This window comes from Rhinatrema bivittatum, chromosome 2 (assembly GCF_901001135.1).
Source record: "Rhinatrema bivittatum chromosome 2, aRhiBiv1.1, whole genome shotgun sequence".
NCBI classification, from domain to species: Eukaryota; Metazoa; Chordata; class Amphibia; order Gymnophiona; family Rhinatrematidae; genus Rhinatrema; species Rhinatrema bivittatum.
This window is the reverse complement of record NC_042616.1, coordinates 743,570,137-743,593,756: the sequence shown is the minus strand read 5'-3', so window position 1 is coordinate 743,593,756 and position 23,620 is coordinate 743,570,137. Positions and strand designations below refer to the sequence as shown.

Here is a 23,620-nt window from a genome sequence, read left to right as displayed (position 1 = left end):
AATGACTGAGCCTCAGTCCAAGCACAGGGCCAACACTGGTGCCCAGTCAAGAGGCTGGGCCCAATGATGGGGCCTTGGCCTAGACCAAGATCTGGCCAGGAAGCTGGGTCCTGATGTCAGAGAATCAGCCAGGACCCAGGCTCTACAGAGTAATGATCCATATGTTGGGACCCGACACCGGGACCTTAGCCCAGACCTAGGCCCAACAGTGGAACCCAGTCTAGAGTCTGGGTTCCAAAGTTGGAACGTCAACCCGCACCCATGCCCAACACCAAGACCTGGTCTGGAGGCTGGGTCCCAATGCCATGGGCTTGGCAAGGCAAAGGACCCAAGTCCAGAAATCAGAGCTGAAGTCTTGATGCATCATCCTCTTCTATGTTCTTTAAAATGATAGTGTCCACTTGGGACACAACTGAGTTAATTAACTCTAGCACCTCCCTCTTCAGTGGAGAACACTATTTTGATGTATAGCAGTTCATTTAAACTGTCTCTACCACACATCCCTCTCATTTCATTTAAACTGCTGTATACCAACATAGTGACCTCTGCTGAAGAGGGAGGCACCAGACTTATTTAACCTCACCGCATCCCCACCAGATGCCATCATTTTAAAGAATAAGACAGATGAGGATGATACATTGAGGTCTGGGCTCCGACCACCAGGCCTGGGCCTAACCCTAGGCCAAGGCCCAGGAGTTGGGACCCAGCCTCTTGGTATGTCCTAGCATCGGGCCTGGGTCTGGGCCAAGGCCTCAGCATAGGGACCTGGCCTTTGGTCTGGAAGCCAGTGTTGGGCCTGGTTCCTGTAATAAATCTGCTGTTAGACTGTGGAGTAGCAATCTGTTATTATTGGCTCCTAAAGAATGAGGAGTCAGCAATCTTGTATTGTCTCAGATATTGTCTTGCTAAGGAGTTATAAGCTGTAATGAATCTGATATAGTTGTGGGTGGATCCCTGGGCTGGTAGCAGATGACCACGCCCTCGGGAGGATATCCCAAGAGGGACCACCGGCTAGGCTTGAGTATGGAGACAGACACACATTAGTTCTTTTATTAAACAGGTTTTTGAAACCACCAGAGGTGGCAGTAGTGAGCTGATATGCCCATCAGGGCTGTAGTCCCTCAGGTACTGGAACTGCGATCCAGGATGGCTGAGCTGTTGAGAAACTGTAGAAAGTGAGTAAGCAGAGTAGGCAGAGTTCATGAACAGAACTAGATGACAAAACTCACATAAGGTCTCAAGGAAGCTCAGGAGCTGGAAAGGTTTAGGCCCTCGAGGAGCGAGTACCTGGTTCCAGGGAAAGCTCTGAGAGAGCGATGGTAACTCACAAATGTTTGTAGCAGTGATAGCTTCCAGGCAGTAGAGAATCTTCAGAGTGTCCAGGAACATGGGCCCTCGTGGAGCGAGTACCGGTTCCTATCTGTAATCTGAAAGTAAAGAAAAAGAGCGAGGCCCCCAAGGAGCAGGTACTTCTGGTAAGTCCGAGGAGGCAGAGTAGCTTGGATAGCCGAAGCGAGTCCTTGCTAACTCCGTTTGTTAGCGAAATAGAGACCTTTCAATATTGGAAGTGGATGATGTCATCTCAGGGGGACGCCCCTGAGTTCGCGCTCTTGCTGGTACTTCAATCAGAGCGCGCGCGTGCCCTAGGTCTTCAGGCAGCATGGTGGATATGCAATATTGAGCCAGTCTGGGGACGCCGGAGGGAGATGGCATGGAGATGCCGCGGCAGCCAGCCGTCCATCAGACCCAGAGGGAGTCGCCACAGAGGTAAAGAGGGCGGAGTGAGGACATCGAGCAGTGACGTTCACAACAGTTCCAGACTTTGGCCTAAGCTGAGGCCAAGGCATCAGGATCTGATTTCCAGACTGAGCTCCAGTATTGGACCTGATTCCAGACCTTGACCTGGCTGAGGTCCTGGAATCAGGCCTGCACCTGGGCTGCAACTTTGTATCCCCAACAGAGCATGTAGGGAGGATAATTTTTTGGGGTCTCAGCTGAAATCCCAATGTCTGGCCTGGGCCTCAGCCAAGACCCCAGCTTCATGCTTAGGGCCTGGCTACAGCTCCTGCATCGGTCCATGGCCTATGCTTAGGCGAGGCCTTGACCTCAGGCCTAGGTTCAGGCCCCGGCCATGGTGATGTGCTTGGGCATAGGCTGAGGCCCCTGGTTTTGGCCTTGGCCTATTCCCTAGTCGAGACACCAGCCTTGAGCCTGGGCCTAGGCCCAAAGGATCACTTTTTAAAAATTGTATTTAAAAAAAATATGAAAACCAAGAAAATTTCATCAGAATTTAAATCATTTTGTTTTGTTAACAAATTGAAACAAATTAGGAAAATATGTCTCATTTCCTATTTTATTTCTCCCAAATGCCCATCCCTATCACAGGGTGGCAAGTATGTTCAGATCCAATTGTGTAAAGGATTTGAGATGATTTTTCTGTTGTAGTTGCATGGAGTTCATGAGCACAAATACCTCTATGCTCTGTTTCTGCAGGAAACCTAATAAATTCTCCTCCAGAATATTAATTATAGGGTTGGTCATATCCAGGGTGTTTCTTGGTCAACTCAGATCCTGTGCAGATTCCTTGAAGGTCTTTGAAGATTTGTACCATCTGTGTCATGTGCATCCAATCTTGAATCCACAGGAGATGATCCACACCAATTCTCATGTCCACAGACAACTTATGAAACAATATATGTGGCTCCACTAACACTAAACCCACCAACTAGAATAACCAGCATGTATGTTTTCATGCACCTATGTTTTAGGTTCTATAACTGAAAGAAAAAGAGTAATATTTATGTAAAAATTGATGTTCTGTAATAAGTACAGATAAAAGTTAACCATTTTGTCAAATTATTTCTAAATTTTGATGTTACAGTCTGTGACATCAGTGGTTTCTTTACAGTTAGTATCATATAATTTTCAATAATAAAAACACATTGTAGTATTTTGGCTTGTTCATAATAAATATAAACATAAATTAAACATAAAACATAAAACTAGATGCAAAAGCCAACAAAATCCTTAAAAACAGAACTCAAAATATTTACTATGTTTACAGTAAAATCTAAAAATGTATTGTGAGTGGCATCACCCTAGAACAACCATGCACATGTTTTTGTGCACCTATTCTTTAGGCTCTATAATTGAAAGAACAACAAATATTTGTGTAAAAATTTATGCTTTATAAATAGTACAAACAAAAAATAAGCATGTCATCAAATTATTTCAAAGTTTTGACAGTACAGTCTGTAACAACATTGGTTTCTTTAATGAACCCATGTATGAAAACAGGCAAAAAAAATGTGAATTCGGAGTTTGAAAAAGTGACTCAAAGGGCCTCATTTTCTAAAGTATCACAAGCCTGCAATACTTTAGGGAATGAGGGGTGGGGGGCCGAAACAGGGGGCGGGCCTCCTCTAGCCGGCAGCGTTAGCACTGTCACGGTGCAATCGCTGCCAGTTTCGCAACCAACAACACCACCATAGCAGGTGTAGCTATTGGGCGCGAACTCGGACACGAAAAGGGCCTTACCTTTTTGTCGTCCATGGCATCTTCGCAGAGTGTGCCCCGGTGACACCCCGACTCCTCCTCTTCCGGGGCTGACTTCACCCCCATTTTGGTATCGCACGCAATAAGGGACTTTTCGCGTGCGAAACGTCCCTTATCGCGTGCCATCCGGATGGAAAATGAGGCCCAAAGTGTCTCAAAAAGAAAATGACAATCAAAAAATGTGAACTGCAGATATAGCAGAGATATTAAGCCATGAGATACCACAGGCTGACACTGGTTGTCAGAACATAATAAATAGTACAGTGTCAGCTCAAATGTATGAATATGGGCAAACAAATGTGAATTTAGCGGTTGATAAAGTGGCTCAGAGAAGCTCAAAAACAAAATAATCAAAAAAAGTGATCTGTAGATGTAGCAAAGGTTCTAAGCCATAAGATACCACAAGCTGACCCTGGCTGTTGACATAATATAGAAAATAGTACAGTACAAGCTAAAATGCATGAAATCGTGAATAAAAACATGCATGTGGTTCTTGATAAGTGGCTCAAAATGATTCAAAAAAACAATGATAATCAAAAAAAGTGATCTGTACATGTAGCAGAGTCTTCAAGCCATGAGATATCACAAGCAGACACTTAAAGGCAGCATAATACAGAAAATATGTACAGTACAAGTACACATGCACAAAAACGTGTACTCGGTGGTTCTAGGGGCCTCAATATTTTTAAGAAACTGAAATGGCAGGGGGTGTCAACTTATCAGAAATTAAAGATCAGCAGAAATGATTAAAAGACTGGAAATTTCAACTTGCTGCAATAATCTTTGCAGATTGTACAAGCATTTATAGTTTTCGAATGCACGAGAACGTGCTCTTGGTGGGTCATGTGCTAAACCTTGTATTGATAGGTAGAATTTTCTTTGGTGCCTACATTCTGAATAAGCTGGTACATAGGTGCTCCAACTGCTCCCTGCTTCTCTCAGAGCCACTACTGTCCTTTTACACTTCTGTTAAAGTACCCACCCTTTTTCTGTACCTGTACCTTCCTTGGATCCTAGTTCCAACAAGTCCCTTTTTGTCAGATGCAGCATGTATATATAGCATTAGATCTCCTAATAGCCCCAATCGCTCATTATGCTATCACCATCTATAACTATGACAACCACTAATAGTCATATGTTTCTGGCCTAGTCACCATACCTCTGTCTTCCCCCATATTGCTGCTAAGATATGGACCAAGCTATGCCTCTAGTCTATCTGGGTGTTCAACAAAGCCCACCTGTACCCTGATGTTACATTCTAACTAGAACTTCTTTCTGACTCTACAGCATCAAGCTGATACCAGTGTACCATCCAGGAGAGATAAGAGTGCATAGTCTAGATGTTACTGGTAAAATGGATACTACTTCCTTCCACCTTTGCCAGCTGTGCCTGCATCTGGGCATGGCACTGTGTGTACAGGATACATCATCTGCTTTGTTTTGGAAGAAATTTTGTAATTTTGAGCTAAGATATGTAGCAGTTGCTTAAATTCTACATTCTCAAGCACTTGTTGGGTCTGTCTGTCCAGGGCATTTATTTCCCTGATTGTCCAGTTCACCATCTTTAATATTGTCTGGCTCTTACCAAGCAACATTGATATGGAACAGCTCCATGGTTGCTTGCTGTTGATGTTGTGGTAGGGACTACTGGCATGCCATCTCACAGGTGTAAGGGCTTGGGGATAGCTTTACTTGGGAGATGGACTTTCCCTTTGATGTAGTTTTCCTGCTGCTTTTTTCTTTGAGTTGTGGATGTTGTCCCAATGAATACCAGCTTCTCTGTAAACTGACACTTCTGGGTATTGTTTTTGCTTATGATGGAGCATACCACTGTTTGAAAGATTCCCAATAGTTTCCCCTTTATCAATGACCTTTCAACAGTGAATTCATTCTGCAAAATGCTGATCTTCCATGTTTGTAAAGTATTCCACACCTCTGATCTTGTAGGATCCCCACACTGGGTCTGTTTGTGCTGCTGCTGGGAATAGGATTGAGAGCAAAGACAAGAGGCATCTCTCATGCTCTTGACTAGTCTTTTCCAACCCTCTCCTGAAGGTACACCTAATCAGTTGGGTTTTCAGGATATCCAAGATGTATATAAATGAGATAGATTTGCATATATTGGAGATCCAGGGTATGCAAATCTATCTCATGCATATTAATTGTTATTATCCTGAAAAGCTGACTAGTTAGGTATGCCTCTAGGAGTGGATTTAGAAATACTGCTTTTAACTGTCTGTTGTCCCTGGAGGATGATCTTGGAGAAAAACATGGCAGAATTATTTACTGCCTCTTCAACTATGCTATCTGCCTGCTACTATTCCCTGTAAAACACACTAGTAAGTTTAACTGGGTTCTCTATGCTCTCTTCAGTTGCTAGATTTTAAATATTCCCTTCCTCTAATTCTTCAAATCCTTCATATGATTCATCTGAATATGTAGGTTGTGCAAAACCTACTACAGATATTAGTCAGAACAGCCCAGGAGCTCTGTGCTGGCTTTAGCTGATGCTCTCCTATTCCTCTCCCACTGCTGCTGCTATTCTCCATTGAAGCTGCCTTCTTCTGCTCCTGTAGCATAGCAACAGTAGTGATGGGAGCAAGCAACTGCTATTCTACTTTCTCAGCTAACCCTGCATCTCTAGCTGATTTCCTCCTCTAAAACAAAATATCTTCTGAGCTTGTTAGGAGAGATTATAGTCCTTGTCCAGTGCCTCGATCATCTCCACTGCTATTTGACCTGAGTCCCAAGCTTTCCTTCGTCCTCTCCTATTTTCATCTTTGCATCTTGTTACCAGAAGCATGGTAGAATTTATTGACACAAGAGCTTTTAGTATTGTGATGTTTGTACACCTTACTGTGGATTCATACACAACATACTTTCAGGTAGATTTTAAAATCATTGCTCACACAAAAGTGGCCCCATACATGCATATTTGGGCCTCGCACAAGCAACACAAACTTTAAGAAGATGGGAGATATGCACGTACATACTTGTGCATTGTTAAGAATAAGGAGGCAGAAAAGGGGTAGGGAATGGGCATTCCCCAAGATGTATAACCCCCTGAATTTTGCAAAGCTGACTATGGCAATGTGTGCCAAGTTATGCAGGTAACTTTACTACTGGTCCTGATGAGGCACAAGTCTGTAGATTCTGGGCCAAAGGGATCCCAAACACAGGGAGGGGGAGGGGGAGGGGGAGGGGGAGGGGGAGAGAGAGAGAGAGAGAGAGAGAGAGAGAGAGAGAGAGAGAGAGAGAGAGAGAGACTCTTTTACAGGGCCAATCTAACACTTTATATATCTCTCACTGTGAGAGGGACACTTTCAACTCAGGGTGTTTTGGTTTTTTGGGGGGGATGGGGTGATGTTAAATTGGTTTGCCTAGAGTGCAAGTGTCTGTAGACCCTTGTAACATCAGCCCACAAAACTCACCCTGATTTGAAAGTGCCCCTTTCACAGTGGAAGATATATATAGACTGCCAGATTTGTCCTTATAATGAGATGACCTCTCTCTTTCTCTCTCTTATTCTCTCTCTCACACACACACATATGTGTAAAGCATATGTCTGGTAGGGATATTTTAAATGGTACGCATGTACTTGCACAAATTGAGTATATTTTGCATGTGTAACTTTTAAAGTTTACTTGATTGCTTTTTTTCTATATATTAAATTGTTTTTATAAGCTTTTCTTTAACTCTGAAGTTGGAAGCAATGGAGCATTGGAATTTTCATCTTCTTTCCCTGAGATCTAATATAGGAATAGCTGTGAAAAAAATGAACACTGTTCAAAATTCTTGTTTCACTGTTACCTAAAAGATAATGACATTTTATTTATTTATTTATTTAACTCTTTTAAATATCGACATTCATTTACACATCACATGGGTTTACATTAGAACAATTGAACTAAGAAAGGAAATTACATCATAACAGTTTGGGTAACTAGGAGTTAACAAAATTGGAATACTCTGAAGTCAGCGATGGCGGAGAGGATGCAGGGACAAAAGAGTACAAAGTCAGAGAGGAAACAAGTAACTATAACTATTGACTTTGTTGTGGTTAACATGTTGACTGGGGAGATTAAATTCTATAACTAATAATACTATAGTGGTTAGGATGTTGACTGGGGAACTCAAATTCTGAAAGGTGATTGTGGGGAGGATAGATTGAGAGAGTGATTGTAGATTGTATGAGAGTTATTGGTAGGTTTGTTTGAAGAGCCAGGTTTTCAGCTTTTTTTTTTAATTAATAGTGTTAGATTCCAGCCTTAGGTCTAGGGGCATAGCATTCCAGATGGTGGGACCGGCAATGGAGAAAGCACATACTTGTCTTGAGGATAGATTAGTGAGTTTGGGGGAGGTTATTGGTAAAGTGCCATTATTGGCTGATGTTGTGGATCTTCAGGGGGGGAGGGGGGTTTGAAAGTTAAAGGATGTGTTGAACCAGTTTATATTTTGGTTGTATAGTGTTTTGTGACTAGGGTAAGACTCTTGAATCGTATTCTGAGGTGTATGGGGAGCCAGTGTAGGTTTTTTTAGTATAGGGGTGATGTGTTTGTTTCTTCTGGAGTTTGTGAGGATTCTGGTGGTGGCATTTCGGAGCATTTGTAGTGGCTTAAGGGACGTAGCTGGGAGTCCTAAAATTAAGGAGTTGCAATAGTCTATCTTGGATAGGATGAGTGCCTGTAGTACTATTCTGAAGTTGTTTTGATGGAGGGGGTCTTAGCTTTTTTAGGATGTATAGTTTATAGAAGCCATCTTTTATGGTTAAGTTTATGAATTTCTTTAGTTTTAACTCATTATCTATTGTGATGCCTACGTTTCTTACTTCTTTTGAAATAGGGGGTTGTCTTTGCTGGGGGGGGGGGAGATATAGAGGGGAATATGTCATTGGCTTTATGGTTTAATATTAGTAGCTCCATTTTGTCAGTATTGAGTGCGAAGGTCATTTGATTGAGGAGTTGTTTAATTGAAGTGAGGTGGTTGTCCCAAAGGAGGAGGGATTTGGTAATGGATTCAGAGATGGGGATGAGGATTTGGACGTCATCCGCATAAATGGCATAATGATACACAGCTGCCGGCTTGGAAGGACTGATTGAAAAAGTGCTGATGCATAATTGGACCTGCTCCTTCCTTTTCCCATCTCTTACTGACTCAATGTGGCTTGGAGTATTAAAATTGCATTGCTTTCCTTCCCCCATAGATTAGAATGGGTCCTAACTGAATGAGCCAAAAAATATTCAGTTTTTTAGTGGACTACACTCAGGCGCAGAGAATAGCGAATTGCGCAGTACCAGGGGGGGGGGGGGCAGGGGGGTGAAGCAGGGAGTGGGCCTGCGAAAGCCGGCAGCGATGGCACCACTGTGGAGCCATCGCTGTCGGCTTTCGCACCGAATAACTACACCATAAAAGTCCTTTTTCACATGCGAAAGCGATTGAAAATGACCCCCTCAGTTTGTTAAATTGATCCAACCTGAAGCAAAAATCAACTCATTCATCTTGTTTCTCCATTTGGATAGAAATAAACACATATCTCTTAACCAGTCATGTCATGAGAACTGAAGGATTTCAAAATTATTATAATCGGTAATTATATAAGAGATATAACTCCTGAAAAAATGTTCACAAAAATGTTCCATTTTGCATTGGATCACATTTCATAACATATTGAGTTCATGTGTATTTTTGGAGTATTGATTGTTTCCTTTTGGAATGACTAAACTGGTTTCTGGGTTAGGAATCTGGGTTAGGAACACTAGATTTGATATCCAAAAAGGTTTGTCTAGTTAAGACTGAAGGTAATGAGACAAATCCCTAGTTTTGAATTCTGGCCCCTCTAGGCTTTTAAAATGTAACCAGATTAAAAGAAGGTGGTTCCAGGGAAGTGGGGCTTTAATTAGCTAGTGCATAATATCCAGCACTAGCCAAATAATCTAACCTATCACTGATCAAGTAAATCTCTGACCTAAAGTTAGCAGAGTAACTGCGTCCCCCTTGCTCACATTTAAAAACAGTTAAGATTAGAGGCCCAACAATCTCTTGTTGAATTTTCCTTCTTGCAACCAAATTAACAAAGTAAAATGGAAAAGCCCCACCGCTGAGTTTTCATACAAATGCAAGGGGGCCTGACAGCCACAAACAAGATGCTCCTTCTTTTTTTGCCAAAGCATTTAACTAATATGTGTGTCATTGATACTCCTTCAGTTCCTGCCCACCCCTCCAATATCTCATAAAAAATTCCTGTCCCTGTGCTCTCTCTTTTAATCCTGTCTTGCCAAGAAATGTAATTAATATTCTGGATGCCACCAGGAGCATTGAAAAATTCTACCACTTCCTGGATTAAACTTGGAGTTCCTGGGGTTTCCCATGGTTTGGGAGGGTGGGGATGGAGAGTAGGAGAAGACCCAGAGCCAAGGATTTTTCTTCAAATTTTAGGGAGGAGTGCAAGATTAGCAGTGGTGACTAATGCAGAAATTATTTATGTAGTGGTGGGTGGGTGGGAATATGGTTCCACAATTTGGGGGTAGATTTTATAAATTTGCACAAGGGCATACTTTTGTTCGTGCACCAGGCGCGAGCAAAAGTACGCTGGATTTTATAAGATACGCGCGTAGCCACGCGTATCTTATAAAATCTGGGGTTGGCGCGCGCAAGGGGGTGCACATTTGTGCAACCTGCGCGTGCCGAGCCCGGCGCGCGTTGCCTGTTCCCTCCGAGGCCGCTCCAAAATCGGAGCGGCCTCAGAGGGAACTTTCCTTCACCCTCCCCCCACCTTCCCCTCCCTTCCCCTACCTAACCCATCCCCCCGGCCCTATCTAAACCCCCGCCTACCTTTGTTGCCAAATTTACGCCTGCTGAAAGCAGGTGTAAATCTGCGCGCGCCAGCGGGCTGCTGGCGCACCATCACCCGATCCGAGGGCTGGTCCGGAGGCCTCGACCATGCCCCTGGGCGGGTGCCATGCCCCCGGTCCCGCCCCGAACCGCCCCCTGAGCCCGGTCCTGCCCCGGACACGCCCCCTCCCCACCCCTTTTACGAAGCCCCGGGACTTACGCGCATCCCAGGGCTGTACACGTGCCGGCGGCCTATGCAAAATAGGCGCGCCGGCGCGTGAGGGCCCTGCACGCATAAATCCGGCTGGATTTACGCATGCAGGGCATTTAAAATCCGTCCCTTTATTTTTTGGCTACAAAGGAGGAGGGAAATTGTGGGGGCTTGTTGGGACTCCTGTGTTACTAAGCAAACTTGGCAGCAAGCAGGGGGATTCAAGCAGGGTTTGTCGCCCCCCCCCCCCCCCCCCCCACTAATTTAGAAGCAATATTCAGTAACTGCGGGATTTTAAATCTTCTGCGTGCAGAAAATACGGGGTTATGCGTGTGGCCGGGACTTGCACACACCACGCACATTCTGGAATGGGCCTGGGCGTGCACGTAACCCTTGTTACATGCAGAAGTGTCGGACCTCATTGAAGAGTCGGGCCAGGGGGCTGGCGAAGGGTGAGGCGAGAGGCAGGCCGGGACAGCGCCATTCATCACTGTCCTGGAGCCTCGTGCGACTGCCAGCTGGAAAGCTGAAATAAGTTGAGAGATAAATTACCTACCCCCATTGTGTGTGCTGCCAGAGCATACATGTGCGGATTATAAAATCTGGCGTGTATGTGCTCGCAGCCCACGTATTTTATAATATGCCGCAGCCACACGAGCATGTTATAAAATACGTTCGTCCATGTGCGCACGCGCTGGGTCCTGTGCGCACATGGACGCACGTCTGCATCTTTAAAAGTCTACCCCTAAGCAAGTAAGCGGAAAATGTATTTGTGTAAAGTTATCCTGATAACTGAGTATATTGAGCAGAAGTTATGTTCCGCTGGATATCTGGCTAAAGTTATTCAGGTAACTTTATCCACAAACATTTGCCGCTCTCTGGCTTACTGAATGTTGACCTAATTAATTTTTGATAAGATAGATATCCACTTTTAAATTATGAATTTTAGTCAAGAAGGACAAATTGTTCCTTTCTTTGTTTAAAAAGAAAGATATAGTATTTTTAAAGACAACACCATTTTTAGGAAAAAAGTGGCAGATTAGGCATACATTATTCTCCAGTTAATACCTAACTATGCAGTTTTTGTAGTAAAATGCACTAATAATGGTGATTAATGCATGATAATATGTGCATTATGGGCCGGATTTTAAAAACTTTACCTGCGCCGGGTCTATTTTCGAAAGACCCGATGACGAGCGTAAAGCCCTGGGACGCGTGTAAGTCCTGCAGCTTTACTAAAGGGATGGGAAGGGGGCGGGGATGGGCGGGGTCAGAGGCTCCAGACATAGCGGCCATTTGCCACTGTGCTTAGGATTGTGCTCCAGCAGTTGGCCGGCGTGCACAACTTGAGCCTGCCTGGAGGCAGGCGCAAAAGGTAAAATAATGATCAGGGGGGTTAGAGTAGGGCTAGGGGGGAAAGGTTAGGGGAAGGGGTGGGAATGTCAAGCTAGGGGGAAGGGAATGGGGGAAGGCAGCACGGCTCGGCATGCGCAAGGTACATAATTGTGCACCCCTTGCGCGCGCCGACCCAGGATTTTATAACATGCACGCGCCTGCACGCGCATGTTATAAAATTGGGCGTACATGTGCACGCGCCGTGTAGTGTGCACACATGTAGGCCATGCGCTCTTCTTTTAAAATCTACTCCTATATGCACATAGGGCCAGATTTTCAAAGGGGTACGCGCGTAAGATATGCGCGTACCCCCCGAAAACCTGCCCCAAACACCCCCTGCACGCGCCGAGCCTATGTTGCGTAGGCTTCCGGTGCGCACAAAGCCCCGGGACGCGCGTAAGACCCGGGGCTTTCCTGGGGGGGGGGGATTTTGGGGGGCGTGTCTCGATGTGCGCGTCATTGGGGGCGTGTTGAGGGGGAGTGACGCATTCAGCGCATCATCTGGGAGCGGCGCAGCGGGCGTGGTTTCGGCCCAGGGTCCTGGCCGTGCCCTCTGGACCAGCCCCTGGACCAGAACATGCAGCGCGGCAGCCAGCCTGGCGCGCGCAAAGTTATGCCTGATTCCAGCAGGCGTAACTTTCGTGATAGAGGTAGGGGGGGTTTAGATAGGGCCGGGGGGGTGGGTTAGGTAGGGGAAGGGAGGGGAAGGTGGGGGGAGGGCGAAGGAAAGTTCCCTCCGAGCCGCTCTGATTTCAGAGCGGCCTCGGAGGGAACAGAGGCAAGCTGTGTGGCTTGGCACGCGCAGGCTGCTGATTTTGGGCAGCCTTGTGTGCTCCGACCCCAGATTTTAATGGATATGCGCAGCTACACGCGTGTCTATTGAAATCCTGCGTACTCTTGTTCGCGCCTGGTGCGCAAACAACAGTACGCGTGTGCGCAGATTTATAAAATCTGGCCCATGGATTGTATCACATTATTTAACTATATGCTCAAAAGTTAAGATTTTTTTTGTTTTAATGTATTTGCAAAGTTTGTATGAGTACTTTTTTGCAATGAGCTATTTTACATTATTCTGCATCTCAATATCTATTAGTATAGATTACAAACTGAAACTCTCATAAACTAATTTACATCTGTTAGCACATAATAAACATAAACCAGCTTGTGATAAAAACATTTTAATATGCATTAATGCTTATGATGGCTTAAATGCATTAAACTATTTTACCCCCAAATCAAGATATTTTAATGTACCACTAAAAGCTATTCTATATAATGTAAATTACAGTACAGATATTATATCTAAAAGGTATTAGTATAAATTTGTTTTTCATTTTTTATTTCCTCCTTTAATAACAATTCTCCAAGTACTAGATTTTAAAGTTTAGAAATTAGAAGATACATAGGGATGCGATTTATGATTGTTTTCTCTTACTTCATTCTCTTGGAAAAAGTCTTGGGAATAGCTCCAGCCCTAAGTACTTAATTCAGTACAATATACAGTTGGACTTCTGTGGGTGCTTTGCCTTTTCAACTTGTACTTCAACATTTTCAACTAGTCACCAGTCAAGCAGTATTTTAAATAAATGCATATGAATCACATCTAGGCTAGTTCAAATCTTGCACTCATGCTTATCAGGACATAATCTGTCCAAAATGGCTATTCTGGACAATTTCAACTTGCCCAACTATTGAAGGGTGCTACATCTACCTCGTTGTTATTATTTATTTTAGTAAACTTAAATAGAACTATGTCAATCAACATTTTTCCAGCTAATATGTCCTCCTGAAATCAATATAGAGGGAACAAATTGTTTTTATTCAGAACAGTTTCAGCTTCAGGTGAAGAGAGAGGAAAAAAAGGTATCATACATTCCTATGGTGAAGATATTTAAACCGTGCTGAATAGGTTCTAAGGCTAGAGAGGGAACATCATAGGAAAACTGCATATTCTGATAAAATCTCAGAATTTACCTTTAACTGTTGTAATGAATGAAACATAATATCAAGGACTATTTTACTATAGTAAGCATACAGATTTTTGAAATAGCATTTATTAAGAGTAATTTTACTGTCATATTTTGATACAATACTTTTAGTTATCTAATGGAAAACAATTTGTTCACCATGCATTCCTCATGCTAACCAAAGTTTAATTTTGAATGAAATCTTTTGGACTGTTTGACCTGATACATGTTTTTGTTTGTTTGTTTTTTAACTAGTGAAAAAGGCCATAGATTTTAAATCTAGAGGATTTAAATTGTTTCCAGGGAAAGACATCAGCAGCAAGCTTTCTATCTGTGAGTGTACTCCTTTTTTGTTACTTTTTGAGTGCAATAGTGAACTTTGTGCTGTCTGTGTTTTTGTATATGTTTTTAGAAATGATGTATTTTCAATCACCATGGTTGCAATGAATATCTTTCTAGCCTGCATGGTGAGCTTCAAATTATTTACGGGCTAAATAGCTAAAGAAATTGGGAATAATAATACATCACATGCAAAAGAAAATCCTATTGTTGTTATTCATGATATGAGAATTGGACTGGGTTTTTTTTTTTTTTGTTTGTTTTTTGGGGTTTTTTTTACTGCATCCTTGGGTTATCTGTCCACAACAACTTTTCTTGCATAATATCTTAGGCAATTAGATTTCATGCTATAGTGTAGCAATGAGTTTCAAGAAAAAAATATATAAACATAATTCTTGCCTATAGTTTTTTTTTAAAGGTTAGCAAGTAAGCTATTTACTGACAGGCAAGGGTATGTTAAAATGAAAGGGTTCAATAACATTTCATTAAAGCATAAGTAAATATGAGTAAAAAGATCACAACAAACTTCTATAGTTGCAAAACAGTGTGTTGGGAAACTTTGTGTCGTTGAACAAATCAAAACAGAAATAATGTTGCTACTGAGAAATTAAAATATGAAGAAACTATGTCCAGATTCAATTGTTTTATATACAAAGTAATGTTAGTCTTTAAATTAACCCTCCAATTGCATTCATTTCAATTTCCATTGTATTTTATGCCTCACATTTTCATTAACAAATTGGCACAACGTAATTGTTGTAGCAGCTTCTCTTCTTCAGATGAGCACAGTTTTACATTTTGAAAACAAAGGATCGGACTAAAGTGTGGGGCACAGAGAAGGAAAGCAATTTGCATAAGCTTGCAAGTCAATTTGTTTGCACTATTTTGAAATAGTTCAACCTTTGCTTGAAGATTTAACTCCCTACAACTTCAAGAAGGAATAAAAGAGTAAACAATTGTTTCGTGAATGTTGAAAAGTACATTGTGGACAAGTTTTTGCTTGCATTATTTTTTCTGTGGAATACTTTTCTTTCCCAGAGTTGTAGAAAATAAATAATCATGAGTCTTCTGGCCTCTCATGCAATTGAACAAGACAGAGGGCACAATAAATACAAACACACTGCTAGTTAAATTGCAGTATTTCTTTAAGGAAAGGGTGGTGTATGCAAAGAACAGCCTCCCAATGGAGGCAGTAAAGATGTAAGGACAATATTTGAATTCAAGAAAGCATGGGATAAGCTTAGAGGATTTCTGAGGAAGTGGTAGAGATTATAGAAGTGAGCAGTAGGGATGTGAATCGTTTTAGGACGATTAAAATTATCGTCCGATAATTTTAATATCGTCTTAAACCGTTATGGAACACAATACAATAGAGATTCTAACGATTTATCGTTATAAATCATTAGAATCATGAGCCGGCACACTAAAACCCGCTAAAACCCACCCCCGACCCTTTAAATTAAATCCCCCACCCTCCCGAACCCCCCCAAATAACTTAAACATTTCCTTGCCAAATCCTACCTCCTTCAATCCCCCCACCCTCCCGAACCCCCCCCCCAAATGACTTAAATTACCTGGGGGTCCGGAACGGCAGCGGTCCGGAACGGGCTCCTGCTACTGAATCTTGTTGTCTTCGGCCGGCGCCATTTTCCAAAATGGCGCCGAAAAATGGTGGCGGCCATAGACCAACAGGATTCGACGGCAGGAGGTCCTTCCGGACCCCCGCTGGACTTTTGGCAAGTCTTGTGGGGGTCAGGAGGCCCCCCCCAAGCTGGCCAAAAGTTCCTGGAGGTCCAGCGGGGGTCAGGGAGCGATTTCCCGCCGCGAATCGTTTTCCGTACGGAAAATGGCGCCGGCAGGAGATCGACTGCAGGAGGTCGTTCAGCGAGGGTTCCGGCGCCTCGCTGAACGACCTCCTGCAGTCGATCTCCTGCCGGCGCCATTTTCCGTACGGAAAACGATTCGCGGCGGGAAATCGCTCCCTGACCCCCGCTGGACCTCCAGGAACTTTTGGCCAGCTTGGGGGGGGGCCTCCTGACCCCCACAAGACTTGCCAAAAGTCCAGCGGGGGTCCGGAAGGACCTCCTGCCGTCGAATCCTGTTGGTCTATGGCCGCCGCCATTTTTCGGCGCCATTTGGAAAATGGCGCCGGCCGAAGACAACAAGATTCAGTAGCAGGAGCCCGTTCTGGACCGCTGCCGTTCCGGACCGCCGCTGGACCACCAGGTAATTTAAGTCATTGGGGGGGGGGGGTTCGGGAGGGGGGGGGATATAATTTAAAGGGATGGGGGTGGGTTTTAGCGGGTTTTAACGATTTTAACGATATATCACGATATTTTACCCCCCCAAACGGCAACAATACGATTCCCTCCCCCTCCCAGCCGAAATCGATCGTTAAGACGATCGAGGACACGATTCACATCTCTAGTGAGCAGTTGTTGTGTATGGACAGACTAGATAGGTTGTATGGTCTTTTTCTGCTGCCATTTTTCTCCGTTTCTATGGAATATATATATATATCCATGCTTTATTGAATGCATGACAAAAAAAATTTAGCCCAGGTACTCAAGCTGTCTTACACACACACAGCCTATGGGCTAGATTTTAAAAGGTGCGCATGCATGTCCATGTGCGCGTGTTTCCTGGCATGCGCACATGTATGCACCAATTTTATAAGATGAGCATGCCGGCGTGCACATGTTATAAAATCCATAGGCCACGCGCACATGCATGCCGGATTTTATAATCCGTGTATGCCTGATTGGACAGCATGCACAAGGAACCTAATTTTATAAAAGTACGTGCAGTGATGAAATCAGGCCTCTCCCAGTTCCCTCCCAGTCCGCCTCAATTAAAGAAATTAAGAAGCGGACTGACAGGGAACTTTCCAACCCACGTAACTCACCTTCCTCTCTCTTCCCCTCTCCTCCCGCCTACTACCCATCCCTATCCTAGCTAACCCCCAATTTTTTATTTTACCTTTTGCTTCTTTCAGGAGCAGTAGTAACTTGTGCGTGCCGGCAGGGTGCCGGCGTGCGCTTCCCTGGCACAGCGACAAATGGCCACTGTTCTGGTTGCCTCCAGCCCTGCCCCTCCCTGACCCTGGACCGCCCCTCCCTGCAACCCGGACTGCCCCTTTCTCTGGGCCCAGCCACGCATGGCAGATTTAAAATTTAACTGAATGTGGGTAATGTAGAGAGGCATTAAAATATTGTCCTGCCTCATATAAGTAAGGTTGAAATCCTACTAGGGAGATCTAATGCCTGCAGGGAGAGAAAAGTTATCTGGATTCATCAGCCTGCTTCATGCAAGCAAGATCATGGTCATCCTGAGAGACAGCTTGACCCGGCTTGAGCAAACTTTAGTAGGCAACTAGCCCAGTTCAAGCAAGCCTGCTACTCATCTAAGCCACAGCACAACTGCACTGAAAGCCACCAGATGGGACCAAAGTTGATCTAGGACATAAATGGCTCTGGCCATACTGATGGGATTCTTAATCTCTGTCTATAATAGTCAGAAAACTGTGATAGGCTATCCTGTATTGATGGGAGCAATTCATACCCTCCTTTTTAGCTAACTCCCACTTCAAAGCTTTTAGAACCTTGCACCTCAGAGTTGGGACAAGTCAATGAATTCCATACAAAAAAAAATACAATCATCTTGCACAATCACCTGAATCAAAGATACCTGACGAATATGATCAATCCATTATAAAACACTCAGTTCATCAGAAGCAAAGGGGGAGGAGGGGCAGGCCAAGTTAGAGAAACCATGATGTACAAAGATAGAAAAGAAAGCTAAACAAAGCCTAGTTCTTCTTTCTAGTCCTCTCTCACTGCTTCCCTTAACTCTGTGGCCTGTCAAGCCATGATCTTCAGTGGTTGGGTGGGGTGAGGGGGGTGAGGGGAGGGTGGAGGTTAGAGCAGCTATAATAGCTACAGGGGCTGCCGGGAAAGAAAAGGAGATACCATATCCATCATACCCCTGACAGTCATATAGCCAATGACATTGGAACACTCCTCCCACAAGGCAGCCCAAGGCGTAGATGTCCTTCTTACCTTAGGCATCCATGCAAATGGCATGGTGACACTCATATTCTTGACTAAAAGATGTCTCATTTCAAATAATGCAACAAAATTTTATTTATTGAGCTTTTTTTAGCTGTCAATCACAATCATGATTTTAGTATCAAGAATGGGCCAACTTGTAAACTTCCAGTAATTAAAGGACTAACGGGGTTATTTTCTAAAGGCTTCTCACACGCAAAAAGGCCCTTTTCGCATGCGATAGCATGCAAATTCGAATAGGGGCGGAGTCGGGGCGGCGAGGGGAGGAGTTGTGGCGGCGAGGGGGCAGACTTGGCGGTGTCTTCACTGCCGGTGATAAGGTTAGTAATGTTATTGTCGGAAGTAGTGCGCCGAATAGCACCACCTTTCACGGTGGTGCTATTCAGTGAGAAAGCCGGCAGTGAAGACACTGAGGTGGTGCGAAGGCTATGGGTTTTCGCAGGCCCGCCCCCCGTTTTCTCTGGATTCATCATTCAGCGATGAATGATGAATCCGGGCCTAAGAGAACTAGTAAAAATATGATATTGCAATCTTAAATTGGTTTAATGAAAGGAGGAAAAATGATATAAAAACTGGAGTAGGATAAAAATATAGAGATTGGTCTTCAATAGGTTTTATAAACCCTGAGATTTAACATTCTCTCTCTTCTTACTGATGACATTTTGCTTGGGTAAATGATTACCTTGCTAAGATATAGCCAGATAAAAAGACTCAGGGCAGAGGATCTTATGGAAGCAGAGCTAAAAATTATCTGGCTTAGACCAACAGTTAGCTGGGTAAATCTGATCAGGGAAAACAATGCCCTAAATATATCCAGAGAATCTTATCTGGGTAATGTTAACTGAGTCTATCCAGCAGCAGATTTACCTGGCTATGTTCCACTTTAGATTTGGGCAAAGTTACCTGGTCAACTTTCCAACTCACCGGTCCACTGAATATCAACCTCATAATAATCAATACTGTTTCTGCTACTGTAAAGACAGTGAGAGAACCTACCTGTATTGGGGATAAGGAGCTGTAAATGTTTAATAGTGACAGGATTTGGGGGGGGGGGGGGGGACAAGAAGTAATAACAAAGATGGTGAGATGCAGGTGAGGGGAGAGGTCAGGATCCTTTAAGATAGGTGACCAGAAGTCAATAATAGTAAGTGACTGAAGTAACTCATATTACTATTGTATTTATTTTATATATTTATTTATTTAAAATAATTCTAGACCATCTGGTTTACGCAATTACAAATATAAAAATTAGTTTCAAAAATAGAAAGAAAAAACAGGCAAGCAAATTTGCTCTTGTATATAGTAGAAACAAATTGTATTTATATTCTGCCTTTCAGGCCTTCAAAATGTAGATATTTCCCTATCCCCAGAGGGCTTACAATCTAAGGTCCTGATTTACTAAGGCTCTTCTCTTGTTCTGTGTCTATGAGAAAAAATGCTTAGTAAATGAGGCCCTAAGTTGGTCCCTGATGCAACAGAGAATAAAGTAACTTGCCTAAGATCACAAGGAATGGCAGATGGGATTTGAACTGTGGTTTACAGCCTGCTGGTCTAACCATTAGACTACTCCTCCACTCCAGTAAATAGCAGCCAGCTTAAAAGCCTGTCAAAACAATACTGTCTCAGGACCTGTTTAAGAATTGTAGTACAGCCTATCAGCCTCAAGTTTTCAAGTAGGCTGATCCAAAAAATTGGACTTGACAAAATAAAGACCCGTTCCCTAGTCTCATGCAAGCAGTGGATTTCACAGTGGGCACAAGTAATAATCTAGCCTGCGAAGAGCTTGGCATATGAGGCAGAATCTAGATTTTAAGTAACACACTGATCCATGGTGAAACTCTGCTTCAGTAATTCATGAATGAGACAGCTTTTTTATATTTATTATGGGCCGACATCAGAAGCCAATACAAGTTAATTAATAATGGAATAATATCTTATTTGATAGCCATGCCAGTCAAAATTCTAGTCACAGAATGTTTTGCAATCTGTAAAGTCTATAGCATACATAGGAACTCCCAAACAGAGGGAGTTGCAATAGTAAATGCCCAAGACCACTAGAGCCTCCAGGACAGTTCAAAACTAAGGCCTGGATTTTCTAAGCTCTGTGACCTTAGAAAATCCGGTGGTATCGGGGGGGGGGGGGGGGGGTGTCAAGCTGGGGGCAGGCCTGTGAAAGCCAGCAGCCATTGCACCACTGCAGTGTGCTGGCTGCTAGCTTTTGCACCGAATAACTACACCATAAAAGGTGTAGTTATTCGGCGCGAAACTGGCAGCGATAAGAGTCCTTACCTTTCTCCGGCAGCGATGTCTCCACAGAGTCGGCCCCGGTGCCACCCCAACTCCTCCTCTTCTGGGGCCGACACCACCCCCATTTAGTGATCGCACGCGAAAAGGGACTTTTCGTGTGCGATCGCTTTTGAAAATGACCCCCTAAGTGGGCCCTAGCAAAGGCTTCAATCATTTCAACATTCTAAGTTTTACATTTGAGAATACATGGAGCAATTATAATCAATGATGACATCAAGATTTTTTTTACCTGAAACATAATTGGAAATACTAGATCCTCAAATGTAAAAGTAATTGACTTATCGGGAGCTGGAAACCATTCCAAAATTATTACCTCAGTTTTTGAAAGATTTAATGAAAGCTTGTTATGAGATAGCCAAGTCTTGACTGTTGTAAGGCATAACAAGGTCTATATTCAGACAGTCTGGATAGCAGATAGCAAAGTCTCATCTAGATTCATCATTTTGCTATATATTTTGCATGAATAGCGCCCATGATAAAAAAAAGGGGTATGGTTAGGGTAATTTTTGAGTTCCTGCAACATGCACTATTGTAGCCCATTACATGATAAATTTAGCACACCCATGATATTTTCACTTTGCAAGCTGTCCAGACAGACATTTCAACAGTTTGGGCTGTTCCTGGCAAGAGAAAGAGAGAGAGAGAGGTGAAAATAATGATTAATTAAAAACACTGATAAATATTGCTAAACTGAGTGAAAGTTTTGCTCACACATCATCATCTCTTTGTAAATAAGTGGGCTAGATTCTAATTTACAGCTTGGGATTATACAAAGTGTTTCTTGGGCTCTAGTATTGCCTGTACAATGCAGGGCACAAGAAATTTCTAATTATGGTACTCAGCTATTAGATTAATAAGGATATACAAAGGTAAAAATATCTGTGTGGGTTTTTTTATTTGTTTTTCAGGGTTTATTTTTTGAGTTTTGATCTGTGTTTCTAAATTTTTTCATTCAAATTTGTTTTCAGCAAATAGCCCATATTATATGCAGTTAGCAGTGCTAGATACTAAAAATTAAGTTAAGCAATTATTTTTTTTATTTGGTTCATTTGAAGTAAACCAAAAACAGGCTCATTTGTCCCATTTAACAGATTTGTATCAAATGAATGAATATTCTTATAGATCAGTGCTTCTTAATCCTTTCCTGAAGTTATACCTATCTGGTCAGTTTTTCAGAATTGCTATTTCTTAATATGCATAAAATAGATATGCATGCTTTGGAGACCCGGGGTATGAAATCTATCTTATGCATATTCATTGTGGCAATCCTGAAAACCCAGCTGGATAGTTGTGCCTCTAGGAGAGATTAGGGAAGCATTAATATAGATTACACTATCAACTGAACTCACTCAGGCCATTTATTCTTAGAAATAAGTAGTATCATACTTCAAATATTATGCAACTTTTGCTTGGTTTGTCAGCAGAGTGCTTTTGGGAGTGAATCAAATCCTTTCTTTGACACAGTATTTTGTCTATGGATATCATGCATTGGCAGAACAGGGAATACATCTTCAGTGACTGATACTTCACAAATACTTGTTTTGTGACAAGTATTAGTAGTTATTAGGCAGTCAAACCATAAGTTGATTTTCCTTTCAAGAATGTTTCAAAACTGTGTGAACTTGTAATTGTAAGATTAGGTCAACTCATCTCTTTTCTATTCTGGTATCTCACCAAGCCCACAATGTATTGAAAGATCCCACTCTCCTTATGTGGTTCTATTTTAGGCACTCTCTCTAAGGTTATTTATGTAGGATCTCAGAGCTCTTCCAAATCATAGCGTTTACTTTTACATAAACTGTACCCCTTCACTACACTGCCAACAGTGTTATACTGTAGTTCAAATGATGAATTAGAAAACCATGCATCCTGGAAACTAAACATAGTTCTAAACATAGATTTTGTTTAAAATGTGTTGAAGCTATGCATGTGTGTATGTTTTTATGAAAAGATGAACCTTTGTATCTATATGTGTGTATGTGTGTATACATACATGTGCATGGCTTAACTCTTGGTCTATAGCACACAGTCTCATTGGAGACTGTGGGCGTATGTGCGAGATTTTATGTATGCATTTGAACATTTGTGCATAAGTTACATGTGTGTGACTGAGAATATATGTATGTGCCTCTATAAGTTCATGTTTGTGGAACTGTTTATACATATATGCACGTGTACTTGTCTTTAAGTCTGTGTGTATATGTATGAGACTGTGTATCATTTCGTTGCTGACTGTCCCTGATATTTTTTCTATGACTCTTTTCGCTTCTTGATACATTTCTTGTTTCAGAGGAAGCAGTATAAAAGGAGAGGCAAGGAAAAGATCATCTACTCTCTTTCATTTAGATTTAATTACACACCTTTCCAAGCCCATTTACTTATTTACCATACTTATTACCTGTCTCCCCAATATATTTACCATACTTATTACCTGTCTCCCCAATATAATTTCACACAAGGTAAATAATAATTCTGATACCTTAGGTAGGGCCCTGCCTCAGAGAGGGCTTTACAATCTAACAGGGTCATTCATCAAGCTGCGATAGGTCGTTATTGTGTGCATTATGGTGCCACCCTAATGCACGCAATAACTACCGCATCACCATGGTAAGATTTAAATTAGGAAAAGGGGTGGGGTTAGAAAAAATTTGATTCTGGTATCGCTGTGGGTGATAATGTTTTAGACATTATCACCGGCAGTAGCACCAGAAATAACACCACCTTTCCCATTGTTGGTATGGGGACGATAATGTGCACCACGGTTGCAACTGCAGCAGGCAAAAATGCACCACCGTGATGTGGCTGGGTGTACATTATCACCCCCTTGCCCCTTTTTCTTCACGACTCATCATTTCATATAATTATAGTGGAATGATGAATCCCAGGGATAAGGTCGATTAACTAAGGCTTTTCTCCTATTATGTGTCTATGGGAAAAATGAGACTGTA

The 23,620-nt window shown here is 42.7% G+C and overlaps 1 protein-coding gene across 1 annotated transcript in view; it reads left to right on the top strand.

The window, feature by feature from the left end:
• CSMD3 (CUB and Sushi multiple domains 3) overlaps nucleotides 1–23,620 on the top strand; it is a 3,551,396-nt gene that overhangs the window by 1,442,125 nt on the left and 2,085,651 nt on the right. The window contains 1 exon segment of the mRNA XM_029591914.1: nucleotides 14,215–14,292. Coding sequence (XP_029447774.1) covers nucleotides 14,215–14,292 — 78 coding nt within the window.